Source organism: Coenobita brevimanus, chromosome 53, assembly GCF_032717465.1.
Source record: "Coenobita brevimanus isolate Jiangsu-jjx chromosome 53, ASM3271746v2, whole genome shotgun sequence".
Taxonomy (NCBI): domain Eukaryota; kingdom Metazoa; phylum Arthropoda; class Malacostraca; order Decapoda; family Coenobitidae; genus Coenobita; species Coenobita brevimanus.
The window spans coordinates 3,315,912-3,330,003 of NC_137006.1; the positions used below are offsets into that span (position 1 = coordinate 3,315,912).

General features: G+C 44.7%; 1 protein-coding gene across 1 annotated transcript in view; it reads right to left on the reverse strand.

Annotated features, from left to right (window-relative positions):
* The window catches only part of Rbcn-3A (rabconnectin-3 alpha), a 112,108-nt gene that overhangs the window by 9,794 nt on the left and 88,222 nt on the right, over nt 1-14,092 (reverse strand). The window contains exons 49-55 of the mRNA XM_080273149.1: nt 13,435-13,633; nt 12,308-12,447; nt 10,281-10,477; nt 9,547-9,671; nt 9,022-9,104; nt 7,825-7,910; nt 824-916 (exon numbers count right to left, since the gene is read on the reverse strand). Coding sequence (XP_080129275.1) covers nt 824-916; nt 7,825-7,910; nt 9,022-9,104; nt 9,547-9,671; nt 10,281-10,477; nt 12,308-12,447; nt 13,435-13,633 — 923 coding nt within the window. The remainder of the gene's footprint in view (nt 1-823; nt 917-7,824; nt 7,911-9,021; nt 9,105-9,546; nt 9,672-10,280; nt 10,478-12,307; nt 12,448-13,434; nt 13,634-14,092) is intronic.

A 14,092-nucleotide genomic window follows, 5' to 3' on the forward strand; every position in this document is an offset into this window, starting at 1 on the left:
TTCAAACAACTACAGAAATTCAAACACAAACAGACTAACCACCACACAAACACTAAAACAATCACATACACTTTCACACAAAATTTCAAACATAAACAGACTATGGATTCTTTTAAAATGTGAATGTAAACAAGATAAAGATTACATGAACTTTAAAAATCACACATACAGTTTTCTACATGATAAACACAAGGACAAGACATTCAACATTCTTAGATTCAAACATGTATTGGTCTAACTACTGCAGAAATTTTAGAAACGGGAAATAAATAAATAAAAAAATAGAGGAATGACACAGGAATGGGAAGGAAGCAACGTGAGAGAGAGAGAATATATATATATTAGTTATGTATGTAAGGGTGGGATGGGACACAAGACAAGCCATACGAAAAAAATCAGCAGATGCGCGTAAATAAAAACGTGAGTCAAGCTTAACCATCTCGTGTGGTGGTTTACAAACAAAGCCGCTAAACTTGCAGTGATGTCGACCCTAAGGCAGGCAGAACTAGCGGCGAACTGAGCTAGCGAGGGAATTAAAAATGGATATCACAGGAAGTATGTTTTGTGTGTGTGTGTGTGTGTGTGTGTGTGTGTGTGTGTGTGTGTGTGTGTGTGTGTGTGTGTGTGTGTGTGGCAGTATGAGTATGTAAGGGGTTGCCAGGGAGAGTGTTAAGATAAAAGAATAAGCAAGTACACAAGAAGAAAAGATGGTGGGGTGTAGCTGGGAATGGGAAGGTTTGGAGTGGAGGTGTGGGAGGTGTGGAGGCATGAGGTGTGGATGGAGGGAGGTGTGGAGGCGTAAGGGGTGAGGATGTGATCTCACCGGGCGGAGGTAGTGTCGGCTGCGCTCCCACACGAAGCGACAGAACCTCGGGTTGTTGGACCCGGGGAAACTGATGCCCTTAATCTCCTTCAACTGAGCAGCGTTAACAAGACCACAACAACAACAGTCACTTGGGGAACAATTAGGCCTCGCAGTTGGAGCGGCTTTGGGGGTTCCTTAGCATAGTGATTTACTCTGCATATGACACCTTAATATCCTCTCCTATGTTACTGATACAAAATGGATTTAAAAACAAGCATAACACAGGAGCCAATGTCAAGGTGTGCCAAGCCTAATACATCACTAAGGATGAGGTTCAACAAGCCCCCCCAAGCCACTACCAACACAGGCTTCTACACTACCATAAATAACTGTCCAATATAACATTTTTATTTGTACATGAACTCCTCAACTCAGGCACACAGTACGAATATATCTGGTTAAACGGGACACATTTTAAAAAACTACGCTCCTTTCACACAAAGATGGTCAATAAGTTTGTGGCACATAATCTGTACAGTGAACAGAGGCTGCAACACTTCCTAGACTGCGGTGTTTATGTTGTTGTTGCTGCTGTTTTGGTGTTGTTTTCATTGTTACTGTGGACCCAGGATCATCTCAACATGAACCCAGTGGACTAGAGGCTGGTCACCCTTCTCCTGCAGTCCACCATACTCATTTGGGGGGATAGGCTGGGAGTTGAGGAAAATTTGGAAAGCCATACAGCAGAGTTGCCATTTTTATCAGTGCCACCACATGAAGGCATCCCCCTCCATCACCTCATGTCTGTATTGTCATTGGGTAAGGATGCTCCCTAACACCTTTTCCTTACCAGTTTATTTCTGCATGTGCCATTTTAATAACTGCTTTTCTCATATTTATGCAATACATGTCAATAATAATAATAAAAAAAAGGGGGGGGGCAAATAAGATATAAGAAACTTAGTACGGTGAAAATGCAAAATAAACTGCTGAGGAAAAGGTGTTAGGTAACAATTACTCCCAGTCCTTCAAGGTTGCAACAGGTCAACTCTGGAACTGTGTTCCTCTGTATTTCCCACTGCCTATTATCTCCATTCTTTCAAATGCAGTGTGTCCAGGCATCTTAAAATGAACACATCTTGAATTTGGCTCTCTCTTGACTTTTGTTTTATCTTGGGGACAATGTTATGGGCTTCTGGCCTTTGGTTCCTTCTTCCTTGCACACACACACAGACACACACACACACACACACACATACAGACACACAAAGCTTCCTCACCCCACGAGAATACAGGCCTCAGGCGCACCACATAGTAGAAAACGTCCAATCTCTGTTTACTACACGGACTTCAAGGCTCGTACAATAATCAATCTTACTAAAAACTTACACATTCACATCTCTATCATTTCACGCATAATATTTCTAAGTCATCTCAATCATCCATCCCTTCAACAACATATTCTGAATCACACACCAATCACAGCACAAACTAATGTGTCTTAATTACACTCTATTTTTCTGGAGGAGGTCAAGATGGAAAATGGTGGTGAGGGGTTGGCTTACTGATGTGTTAAACTGCTGGTCGACTGGAATGATATGTGATAATGCTAAAGTTGCAGCACACGACTCTGAGGTTGTCATTATCATACCCTGGCAACCTACCATTCAAAAGTGCATCTGATTTTGCACCATATTATACATGAATCATATTATTATGCACGAATATATTATACATGAATATTATCATACATGAACATATTATACACAAATCACATGCGTCTCATACACGAAATCAGATGCACTTTTGAATGGTAGGTTGCCAGGGCACGATAACAACAACCTCGGAGTCGTGCACCGCGACTATACCTACTTACTGCCAGATGCCTTAATCCCATATGAGGTAATAATACTGAGTGGCTAAAATAAATGTGTATTACTGTACAGTATGTGTGTGTGTGTGTGTGTGTGTGTGTGTGTATGTGTGTGTGTGTGTGTGTGTGTGTGTGTGTGTGTGTGTGTGTGTGTGTGTTTAATACCAGAACAGAGGAAGGCAAAGGAAATGAATGAAAAAATAATCCATACACCCGATGCCTGGCGTCTAAACCATCCAGACATATCAGCGCTGGAAGACAGGAAGAAGTGTGTGTTTTTACTATACTGCCCTACACCAGAAAATAATGGGTTGTATTCTCAAGGGCTAAGGAGGACCCCAGACACTTTCCTTCCTCCAGCAGCTGCCTATGTGAGTAATATAAGTTTGTATATCATGAACAAAACCTGAACAGGATGTGAATTTGCGAGAATGCGTGAAAGACTGACAAGGAAAGTGTACGTGAGTGAGGTGGGGGGGGGAGAGGGAGGGGGAGGCCAAGGATGAGGTGGAGGGATGGAGTGGAGAGGTATATGAGAGAGGGGGGTGTGAGCTGGAAGCAGGGCAGTGAAATGGTGGAGGACAGGGCGACATGGAGGCGATTTCTTTGTGGCCACCCCTTATGGGATTAAGGCATCTGGCAATAGACAGATAGATAGACAGACAATATTAAGAATCTATATGAATAAACTGGCAAGGAGAAGGTGCTGAGGGATCTCCATGGGCACACAAAAACAGCCCATCTCCTTTCCCATCATATCCACTGCCTGTCAAATTACCTTCACTTGCTTCTCAGTCTATGCCTACACACACACACACACACACACACACACACACACACTTACTCAAAGCCAGCATTACGTACTTGCACTGGCTAGCTCCGTTCTTCTCAGGGCTGCTTTCCAAGGTTTGTATTCTCGTTAGGTATGGTGGCTCCCTAACAACTGTTCCTTAGTGATTTATTTCTGGACATGGCTGGGTAACATCCTTTTGTACGTTATTTATACAGAGTATGGCGATGTTGGAGGGATTTATATAAAGCAGAAAAAGGGAGGGGGGAGTGAGCTGGGGGAAGGGCAGTTAAATGGTGGGTGACAGAGCGACTTGGAGGCGTTTTGTCTGCAGTCACCCTTTGTGGGATTAGGGCATTGGGCTACAGATAGATAGAAAAAGGCAGTAGAGTGTAATAAGCAAAATAAATTGATTAGGAAGAGGTGTTAGGGAACTTCCTCACCCAACAGGCATACCAACCCAAGCTCCATGGCCTTTCTCTACCCCTGAGGCCACATCTCAGAACCACATCCCAGCCTCTTCTTGGTCTGCCTAAAAAAGCCTTTCCCCTTTCATTTTCGCATCTGTGTAGTGTTTCGTCCAGTTACGTTTTTATCATATCAAATCACACACTCATACTGTATGCTAAGTCCACATGCCCAAACCCTCTCACTGTACACACACACATCGCACACTCATGTATTATCTCCACATGCCCAAACCCTCTCACTGTACACACACACATCACACACTCATGTATTATCTCCACATGCCCAAACCCTCTCACTCTACACACACACATCACACACTCATGTATTATCTTCACATGCCCAAACCCTCTCACTGTACACACACATCGCACACTCATGTATTATCTCCACATGCCCAAACGCTCTCACTCTACACACACATCGCTGTATCAAATCGTCGCACACTCATATATTATCTCCACATGCCCAAACCCTCTCACTCTACACACACATCGCCTAACAGTCATTGCACCAACACCCTCCTAGCTGCCAACACTCTGTTTTGTGTGCCCTTACAAATCCAACTCGTCTTTTCCTGGTCTGCTCACCAAAGTCTTCCCCTTTTACATTCACATCTGTACAGCATTTTACATAATTACACCCTTGAATAATCTCCACATGTACTAACCCTCTCACCCCACTTGTACACACTCCCTAACATTCAACATGCAAGCATCCTCGTAACTGCCATTATGCTCTTTTCTGCAGCATTATATATCCAGCCTTAAACCAGCAAGAATAGCAGTAAAAAAGATATCGCTGTATGAGGGGGTTAAGAGAGGTCAAGTAAGGTCAATTTGTGCAGGAGAAACCATTTAGAATTCATTTTACATCACCCTATCTTCTGCCTATCACGAATTCGGACTTAACACGAATTCTGACTTGCCAAATATATGCTGGGTTTCAAAGCAGTGCACGAACGCAGCGTGAGTGAGGTGGTGGAGGTGGTGGTGGTGGTGGTGGTGGTGGTGGTGGTGGTGGTGGGTGGGGAGAGTGAGTTTGTGTGCGTGTGAGAGCAGGTGTGAAAAGAGGGGGTTACCGTGCGAGGCTGGCTGGCTGGATCTGCATGAGGGTCGGTAAGAGAAAGTTAGGCCACATAAAATATAAAAGATATGCAGATAAGGATAGTTAGGTTAGGTTGGGTTGGGTATGGTAAGGAAAGGTGAGGTATGGTGAAGTAGGGTAGGGTAGGGTAGGGTAGGGTAGGGTAGGGTAGGGTAGGGTAGGGTAGGGTAGGGCAGGGCAGGGCAGGGCAGGGCAGATTAGGATAGATTACTTTTTAGCTCTGGTCAGGTTAAATCAGCCTCAGTGTTGGTGTGCGAGGCAGGACGAGAGGCATGTGAAGGTGCGAGTACATTCAGACACACACAAACACAGCTGGTGCACACACATACATACATATATACACAATGATACTGTACACACAATTCATTCCATAAGTCCACACAGATTAAAGTGACAAACACATATATATTCAAAGATACATAATATACACATCATTTTCATTATCTTCATTCCTCCTATGGTTTCTTATCTTTATCCCTCCTATGGTTTCTTATCTTTATTCCTCCTATGGTTTCTTATCTTTATTCCTCCTATGGTTTCTTATCTTTATCCCTCCTATGGTTTCTTATCTTCATTCCTCCTATGGTTTCTTATCTTTATCCCTCCTATGGTTTCTTATCTTCATTCCTCCTATGGTTTCTTTATCTTTATCCCTCCTATGGTTTCTTATCTTTATCCATCCTATGGTTTCTTATTTTCATTCTTCCTATAGTACAATGCAGTTCCCAAAATCCAAAATGGTTGAAATCGAGGCTTTTGGAAAACTGAATTTTTTGGATAACTAGAATTCTATCATTACTCTCACTCATACATACACACATCAATCACTATATCTGTTATAATTTTTTGTTATTTCTGTTATTATCATTTATTTTATTTCTTATTCATCCATCCATCCATCATCCAATCCTACGTTGCCCCGTGAGATGTGTTGTTATTTTTTATATCTTTTATTGTTAATTTTAATTCATTTGTTTCCCCTTCCTCTGTTGTTTATAAAAAAAGAAAAAAAGAAAAAAAAGATCCCAGTCATGGTTCAGAGAGTTCTCGTATGAAAATCTGACAATGGACGATCACCATTTGTTGTGCAGGGGCAATATCACAGAACAAACAGTGGCAAAATTAGCCTTGTGGGTGAAGCTGTGTTCAGTTTGAGCCGGCGTGGGTGAGTGGAGGCTACTACGTTACCTTTTCTATCTATCTATTGCCAGATGCCTCAATCCCGTTCGGGGTGGCCACAAACAAATTGCCTCCACGTCACCCTGTCCTTCACCATTTCTTTTAAACTTAATTATGGCCCTGGAAACTAAACCAAGAGTCCTGGATGATAAATATACTCTTTCAAAACTTTTCTTCAGTACACAGACTCTTTCAAAATTCTTCAGGGAAACTGGTATTTTTAAAAATTTGGAATATGGATTTTGGGAACTGCATGGCACACGAGATGGAAGAATTATACCTGACACTTCCTTTTTCCTTTGATTTAAGTCCCTACAGAAATTGAACAGCCAAGGGGTTGGTTTCCTAGTCCCTTTGTAGATGACCCAATAACATGAAGGGACGGTGAGGGCAGACACCAGGAGGCATTTAGCTGCAGTAACTTAGACCTTTGAGCCTGTGGTGGGTTATTCACACAATATTCTGGGATACAAGGCCACTGTATGCACTCAGGTTACCGTAGTTACCTGCCCTAGAGGTGTTACCGGTACTGAGTCTACTGATGCTACCTGCTCGCACCAGGATACCAACCCTGGTGCATAAAGTCAGCAGCGTCACACTCAGCGATGGTGACCACTCAGCCACCACAGCACACACGACCCAACCACACTCAGCTTTCACAATACTTACAGCTCACAGTCACACACTCAGCTTTCACAATACCTACAACTCACAGTTCCACACTCAGCTTTCACAATACCTACAACTCACAGTGACCTACACAATCAGTTTCACAATCGTATAATGTTCAAATGCTGAGTTGCCGACCTTGTTCCAATAATGTACACACCACCATCTCTGTAAACCACCATAAAACCCAACCCATGATGAAAGCAGGTATTAGTAATCATCATCATCACCACTACTATCATCAGCAGCAGCATCACTACCATCATCATCATCATCACCATCACTACCATCATCATCAACACCATCATCAATATCATCATCATCATCATCACTATCACCATCATCATCATCAATATCATCATCACTATCATCATCATCACCACTATCATCATCATTCTCACCATCATCATTGCAATCACTATCATTATCATCATCATCACTATCATCATCATCACCACCACTATTATCACCACTCCTATCATCATCAATATCATCATCATCATCATTTTATCAATTTCTTACTGATGAGATGGCGTGGACCCAGAGAAGGGGAAAAAGAAGAAGAGGAGGAAAGAAAAGACTGACAAGGAGAGTCCCAATAAATAAATAAATGAGTGCTAGAGAGGAGAGAGAGAGAGAGAGAGAGAGAGGCCACACATCCAGTCATAAATCATTTTTTCCATATTTCCTTACTTATATCTTTAAATTTCTTGGCTCTACACACCCAATGAATGACAAATAACTATTAATACACACACACACACACAAATACTGACCACATAATACATATTTCTCAACCCCACAAGCTCCCCCCCCTAAACACACACACACACACAAACACACACACACACACATAGATACAGACCACACCATACATTAATCTCAACCCCACAAGCTCCCCCCCAAAACACACACACACACACGAATACTGACCACGTTTGTTCCCCGGCCGGTCTGTGGAGGTCCCCCCATCCCGGAGAAGTTGATGCTCGAGGACGATGACAGGTTCCCGTCCAGCCCTGGGGTCGGAGAGGGAGGGACGTATGTAAACAAAGGCGAGACTGTAAATATATATGTGACAGAATGTAAAGGAATATATGGCAGAATGTAAGCAAGGAAATGGAGGGGGAGTGAAGGGGAAGGAGGAAGAGGAAAGAAGAGAGAAGGGAAGAGGAAGGGTGTGAACAGAAGGAAGGGGAAGAGAAAGGAAGGGGAGGAGGAAGGAAGAGAGTGGGGAAGAAGAAGGAAGAGAGTGGGGAAGAAGAAGGAAGAGAGTGGGGAAGAAGGGTGTGAATGGGAGGAAGGAGGAAGGGGAAGAGGAAGGGTGTGAATGGGAGGAAGGGGAAAGGAAGGAAGAGAGAGGGGAAGAGGAAGGGTGTGCATGGGAGGAAGGGGAGGAGGAAGGAGAAAAGAGGGGAAGAGGAAGGGTGTGCATGGGAGGAAGGGGAGGAGGAAGGAAGAGAGAGGGGAAGAGGAAGGGTGTGCCTGGGAGGAAGGGGAGGAGGAAGGAAGAGAGAGGGGAAGAGAAAGGGTGTGCATGGAAGGAAGGAGGAAGGGGAAGAGGAAGGATGTGAATGGGAGGAAGGGGAGGAGGAAGGAAGAGAGATGGGAAGAGGAAGGGAGTGAATGGAAGGAAGGGGAAGAGGAAGGAAGAGAGAGGGGAAGAAGAAGGGTGTGAATGGGAGGAAGGGGAGGAGAAAGGAAGAGAGAGGGGAAGAGAAAGGGTGTGAATGGGAGGAAGAAGAGAGGGGAAGAGAGGAAAGAGGAGGAAGAGAGGAAGAAGAAGGGTGAGAAAGGGAGGAAGCAGAATGGAAGAGGGAGAAAAGGGGAGGAAGACAGAGAAAAGGGGAGGTAGAGGGAGGAAACGGGAGTGAATGGGAGGAGAGAGGGAGAGAAAGTAGGAAGAAGGAGAGAGGAATATAGAGGAAGAGCGAGGGAGAAATGGAAGAAAGAGTGAGAGAGGTAAAGAGAGGAGGGAGGCAGTAAAATGGAGGACAGGGGAGAGATAGAAAGGAAGGAAGACTGAGAGAGGGAGGTAAAGGGAGGAAGAGGAAGCTGGAGTGAGAGAGGGAGGAAGAGGAAGCTAGAGTGAGAGAGTGAGAGAGTGAGAAAGTGAGAGAGTATAATTACCTGGTCTGTTAGGATCGAGAATAGTCTTGTCCAATGGAGTTTGTATTACTAAGAAATTTGATGAAGGAACGGAATCTGGGTCCCTGAAAGAAAAGAGGTAAATCATCATCATCATCATTATCATCATCATTTCTATCACCACCACCACCATCAAATATCTTCAATTCTTCATCACAAATCAGTCATCACATCATCAACACCCAAGATCACCACTATCATCACCATCACACAACTTCAACTCTTCATCACAAATCAGTCATCACCACCACCTTTCATTCATCACATCATCAACACCCCTGATCACCACTATCATCACCATATCCACCATCACCATAACTTCAACTCTTCATCACAAATCAGTCATCACCATCACCTTTCATTCATCACATCATCAACACCCAAGATCACCACTATCATCACCATTTCCACCATCACCATAACTTCAATTCTTCATCACAAATCAGTCATCACCACCACCTTTCATTCACCACACTCCTTCCACACGACCAACGACGCGAGACTTACTTGTTCAGCGCCAATACATCCAGTTCACACTCGTTAGTAAGCCAGGCGGGGTGATCTAGTAGTAAAGATATGTCCACCTCCTGTACCTCCTTGACTGTTCCTATTGCCATCAGACCACTGTTGACCTGGGCAGTAGAAAAGGAACATCATCATCACCATCATCATCATCATCTTAATCATCATCACCATCATCATTATTATTGTCATTATCATCAACATCACCACCATCATCATCATCTTAATCATCATCACCATCAACATCATTATCATTATCATCATCATCACCATCATCATCATCATCATCATCATCATCATCACCAACTTCCTTAACAATTCAAATCCTCATCAGTCTGTTATTCACGTATTATTAACAAAACATTCACCACTAACATCACCAATAATCTATATCATCATCATCAACATCAAAGTCACATGAGGCACCCACACAAACACACATAAATCTGATACACTCTCAAATACAATAAATTATACATTCTAATACAACACCAACCACACTTACAATAAATAATGTGAAGAGATGTGGAGTGGAGAGGTATATGAGAGAGGAGGGTGTGAGTTGGGAGCAGGGCGGTGAAATGGCGGGGGACAGGGCGACGTGAAGGCGATTTGTTTGTGGCCACCCCGTATGGGATTAAGCATCTGGCAATAGATAGATTGACAGATAGATGTGTACTTGTGTATTCATGAAGCTTGATAAACTTATAAACACTCACCTTGTTAATACAGAATGACGTGATGGAGTCCTGTTCCTTGTGTATGATGCGTACGGGCTCAAGAGAGTGCAGCGTGTCGGATGTGCCGCCACCGTGGTCCGACGCCTCCTGATGGCTCTCCCCGCCCACTTCTGACCCGCCCTCACCCGTACCGGACCCATCCACACCTTCCCCTAGATCGCTCGTTGTGTCTTCTCCTGCAAGTGTGAGGTGAGAGAGAGGTGAGAGGTGTAGAAGTGAGGGAAAGGTGAGACAGAGGTGAAGAAGTGAAGGGGAAGTGAGAGAGGGGTGAAGAAGTGAGGGAGAGGCGGGAGATGGTGACGTGAGGGAGAGGTGAGTGGTGTAGAAGTGAGGGAAAGGTGAGACAGAGGTGAAGAAGTGAGGGAGAGGTGAAGAAGTGAGAGAGAGGTGAGAAAGAGGTGAAGAAGTGAGAGAGAGGTGAAGAAGTGAAGAAGTGAGAGAGAGGTGAAGAAGTGAGAGAGAGGTGAAGAAATGAGAGAGAGGTGAAGAAGTGAAGAAGTGAGGGAGAGGTGAAGAAATGAGAGAGAGGTGAAGAAGTGAAGAAGTGAGCGAGAGGTGAGAGAGAGGTGAAGAAGTGAAGGAGAGGTGAGAGAGAGGTGAAGAAGTGAAGGAGAGGTGAAGAAGTGAAGGAGATGAGAGAGAGAGGTGAAGAAGTGAAGGAGAGGTGAGAGAGAGGTGAAGAAGTGAAGGAGAGGTGAGAGGTGAAGAAGTGAGGGAGAGGTAAGAGGTGCAGAAGTGAGGGAGAGGTGAGAGAGAGATGAAAGAGTGAGAAGAAGTGAGGGAGCAAAAAGGGTAGAGGTGTAGGGAGGAGTGCAAAGTGAGGGATGGATAAGGAGTGAGAGGTGAGAGAGGAATGAGTTCATGGTGAGCGACGCACACAGGTGAGAAAGAGTGTATCGCAGCACAAGGAAGAAGTAACAGAAATACGGAAGAAGGGATGAGGTAGGATGAACTCTGAGGAGTGAGGAAAAGGTAAATGCTGAGGAGGGACAGAGGGGTGAGAGTTTGAGGTGAATGACACAAACTGGGGAGAGAGAGAGAGAATATCATACGTGAGCAGACACCCATGTTTCGACACCTCCTGGTGGCCCTTGGAATGCAAATTGGAGTGAGAAAACATAAATGCTGTGAAGGGACGGAGGGGTGAGAGTTTGACGAAAATGGCTCACTTTGGGGAGAGAGAACATCACATACGAGGAGGCACCCATGTTTTGATGCCTTCTGGTGGCCCTTGGAATGCAAACTGTGAGTAGAGAAAATGGCAAATGCTGGATAGGGAAGAAGGGGTGAGAGTTCGAGGTGAATGACGCACACTGAGGAGAGAGTGAACATCACATACAAGAAGACACCCATGTTTTGATGCCTTCTGGTGGCCCTTGGAATGCAAATTGGAGTGAGAAAAGGTTAATGTTGACAAGGGAGGGAGGGACGAGGACCCAATGTGCTTGCATGCGTTGGCCTTGGTCACCTAATGGCCGCTCTCCATGCTGCTCGATCTCTAGCAGCCTCCCTATTCAGCCCCTTATCGCTGAGGTCACATTCAGTGGCAGTACAGGTATCTCCTTTCAAAATGGCTTCATACATGTTCTGATCAAGGAAATTTCGGTACCTAGAAAAACTGGATGGCTAGATTAGATATTCTGATAATTTTTGACGATCAGGTACCCAAAAGGAACGGATCTTGAATCTGGCTCCTTTGTATTTTTTTGTTTTTTTCTTGGACGGAATGGTTTGCGGGCCCCTGGCCTTTGGTTCCTTCTCCCTTGCATAAATAAAAGAGAGAGAGATCGAGATCAGGAGCCAGAGTACCCCCTACCATGCCCATGCCTTCTTCCTTCCATTAAAGAGAGAGAGAGAGAGACAGACAGACAGACAGAGAGAGAGAGAGAGAAAGAGAGAGATCAGGCGCCAGACTACCCCTTACCATGGTCGGAGTACTGGGGTGGTTCCGGCAGTGGTGAGAGAGAGAGAGAGAGAGAGAGATCAGGCACCAGACTACCCCTTACCATGGTCGGAGTACTGGGGTGGTTCCGGCAGTGGTCTCTTCCTGGCGAATATATAACGCACAAAGACGTCCTGCACCTCCTCCTGCCGCACCAGGTAGTTCCACAGCCGCTCCACTGGCTTCACTCCACGCTTGTTCCGGCTGAGGAGGGTGGAGGAGAGTAAGAAAGTTAGAGAGAGGGAGAGTAAAGGAAGATTGGAGGAAATAGGTTAACAGTGTAATGCTGTACTCAGGCTGACAGACTATGAGAACTGGGATTCAATTCTTTTTTAACATCATCATCATCATCACTGTCATCATCATCATCACTGTCATCATCATCATCATCATCGTTCTCATCATCATCATTTTTTAATTAAGCAAGAAGGGCAGACTTTGAGCACTGGGATTCTTTTCTTTTTTATCATCATCAATCATCATCATGATCATCATCACCATCATCATGATCATCATCACCACTGTCATCATCATCATCATCATCACCACTGTCATGATCATCACCATCATCATCATCATCATCATCATTCTTTAATTAAGCAAGAAGGGCAGACTCTGAGCACTGGCATTCTTTTCTTTTTCACCATCATCATCATCATCATCATCAAATATCCTAGTGTTCTGAACTCGTTAAGTAGTCAAATAACATGAACTATAACAACAGCACCTACTACTACTACTACTACTACTATTGCTACAACTACTACTACTGTAACTACTATTACTACAACTACTACTATCACTACAACTATTATTACTACAACTACTACAATCTCTTCTACAACTACTACTACCACTACTACAACTACTACTACTGTAACTACTATTACTACAACTACTACTATCACTACAACTATTATTACTACAACTACTACAATCTCTTCTACAACTACTACTACCACTACTACAACTACTACTACAACTATTACTACTACTACTACTATTACTACTACCACTACTACAACTACTACTACAACTATTACTACTACTACTACTATTACTACAACTACTACAATTACTACAACTACTACTACTACTACTACCAACTCACGGGAAGGGTGTGTTGTGTGTCTCCAGTAGGGCTCGGTACCACTACTACAATTACTACTACTACTACCACTAACAACTCACGGGAAGGGTGTGTTGTGTGTCTCCAGTAGGGCTCGGTACTTCAGAATGGCGGGGCCGTTGACGCTGGACTCGGCAAAGCACCCCGGTATGTACTCTGGGGGCGGCCCCCTCTTGGCCTCTATGTGGTCGACGAGTCCGGACACCCACAGGTCCAGCGTGCGCAGGACCGAGTGCAGCAGCGGACTTTGCATCGGCAGCTCTGGGGTTCGGAGGAAAACAAGAGATGGAGTAGCAAAATGAGGTGTAATTGATGGGACGAGGTAGGGATACCGTGGTTGGGTGTGGCTGTTGTGGTGGAGCTTTGGTTGTAGGGTGTGGTTGCTGTGGTGGAGCTTTGGTGGTAGGATGTGATTGATGTGGTGGAGCTTTGGCGGCAGGGTGTGGTTGTTGTGGTGGAGTTTTGGTGGTAGTGTGTGGTGGCTGTGGTGGAGCTTTGGTGGTAGGATGTGGCTGCTGTGGTGGAGCTTTGGTTGTAGGGTGTGGTGGCTGTGGTGGAGCTTTGGTGGTAGGGTGTGGTTGATGGGTGAAGCTGTGGTGGTAGGATGTGGCTGCTGTGGTGGAGCTTTGGTAGTAGGGTGTGGTTGCTGTGGTGAAGCTTAGGTGGTAGAGTGTGGTTGCTGTGGTGGAGTTTTGGTGGTAGGGTGTGGTTGCTGTGGTG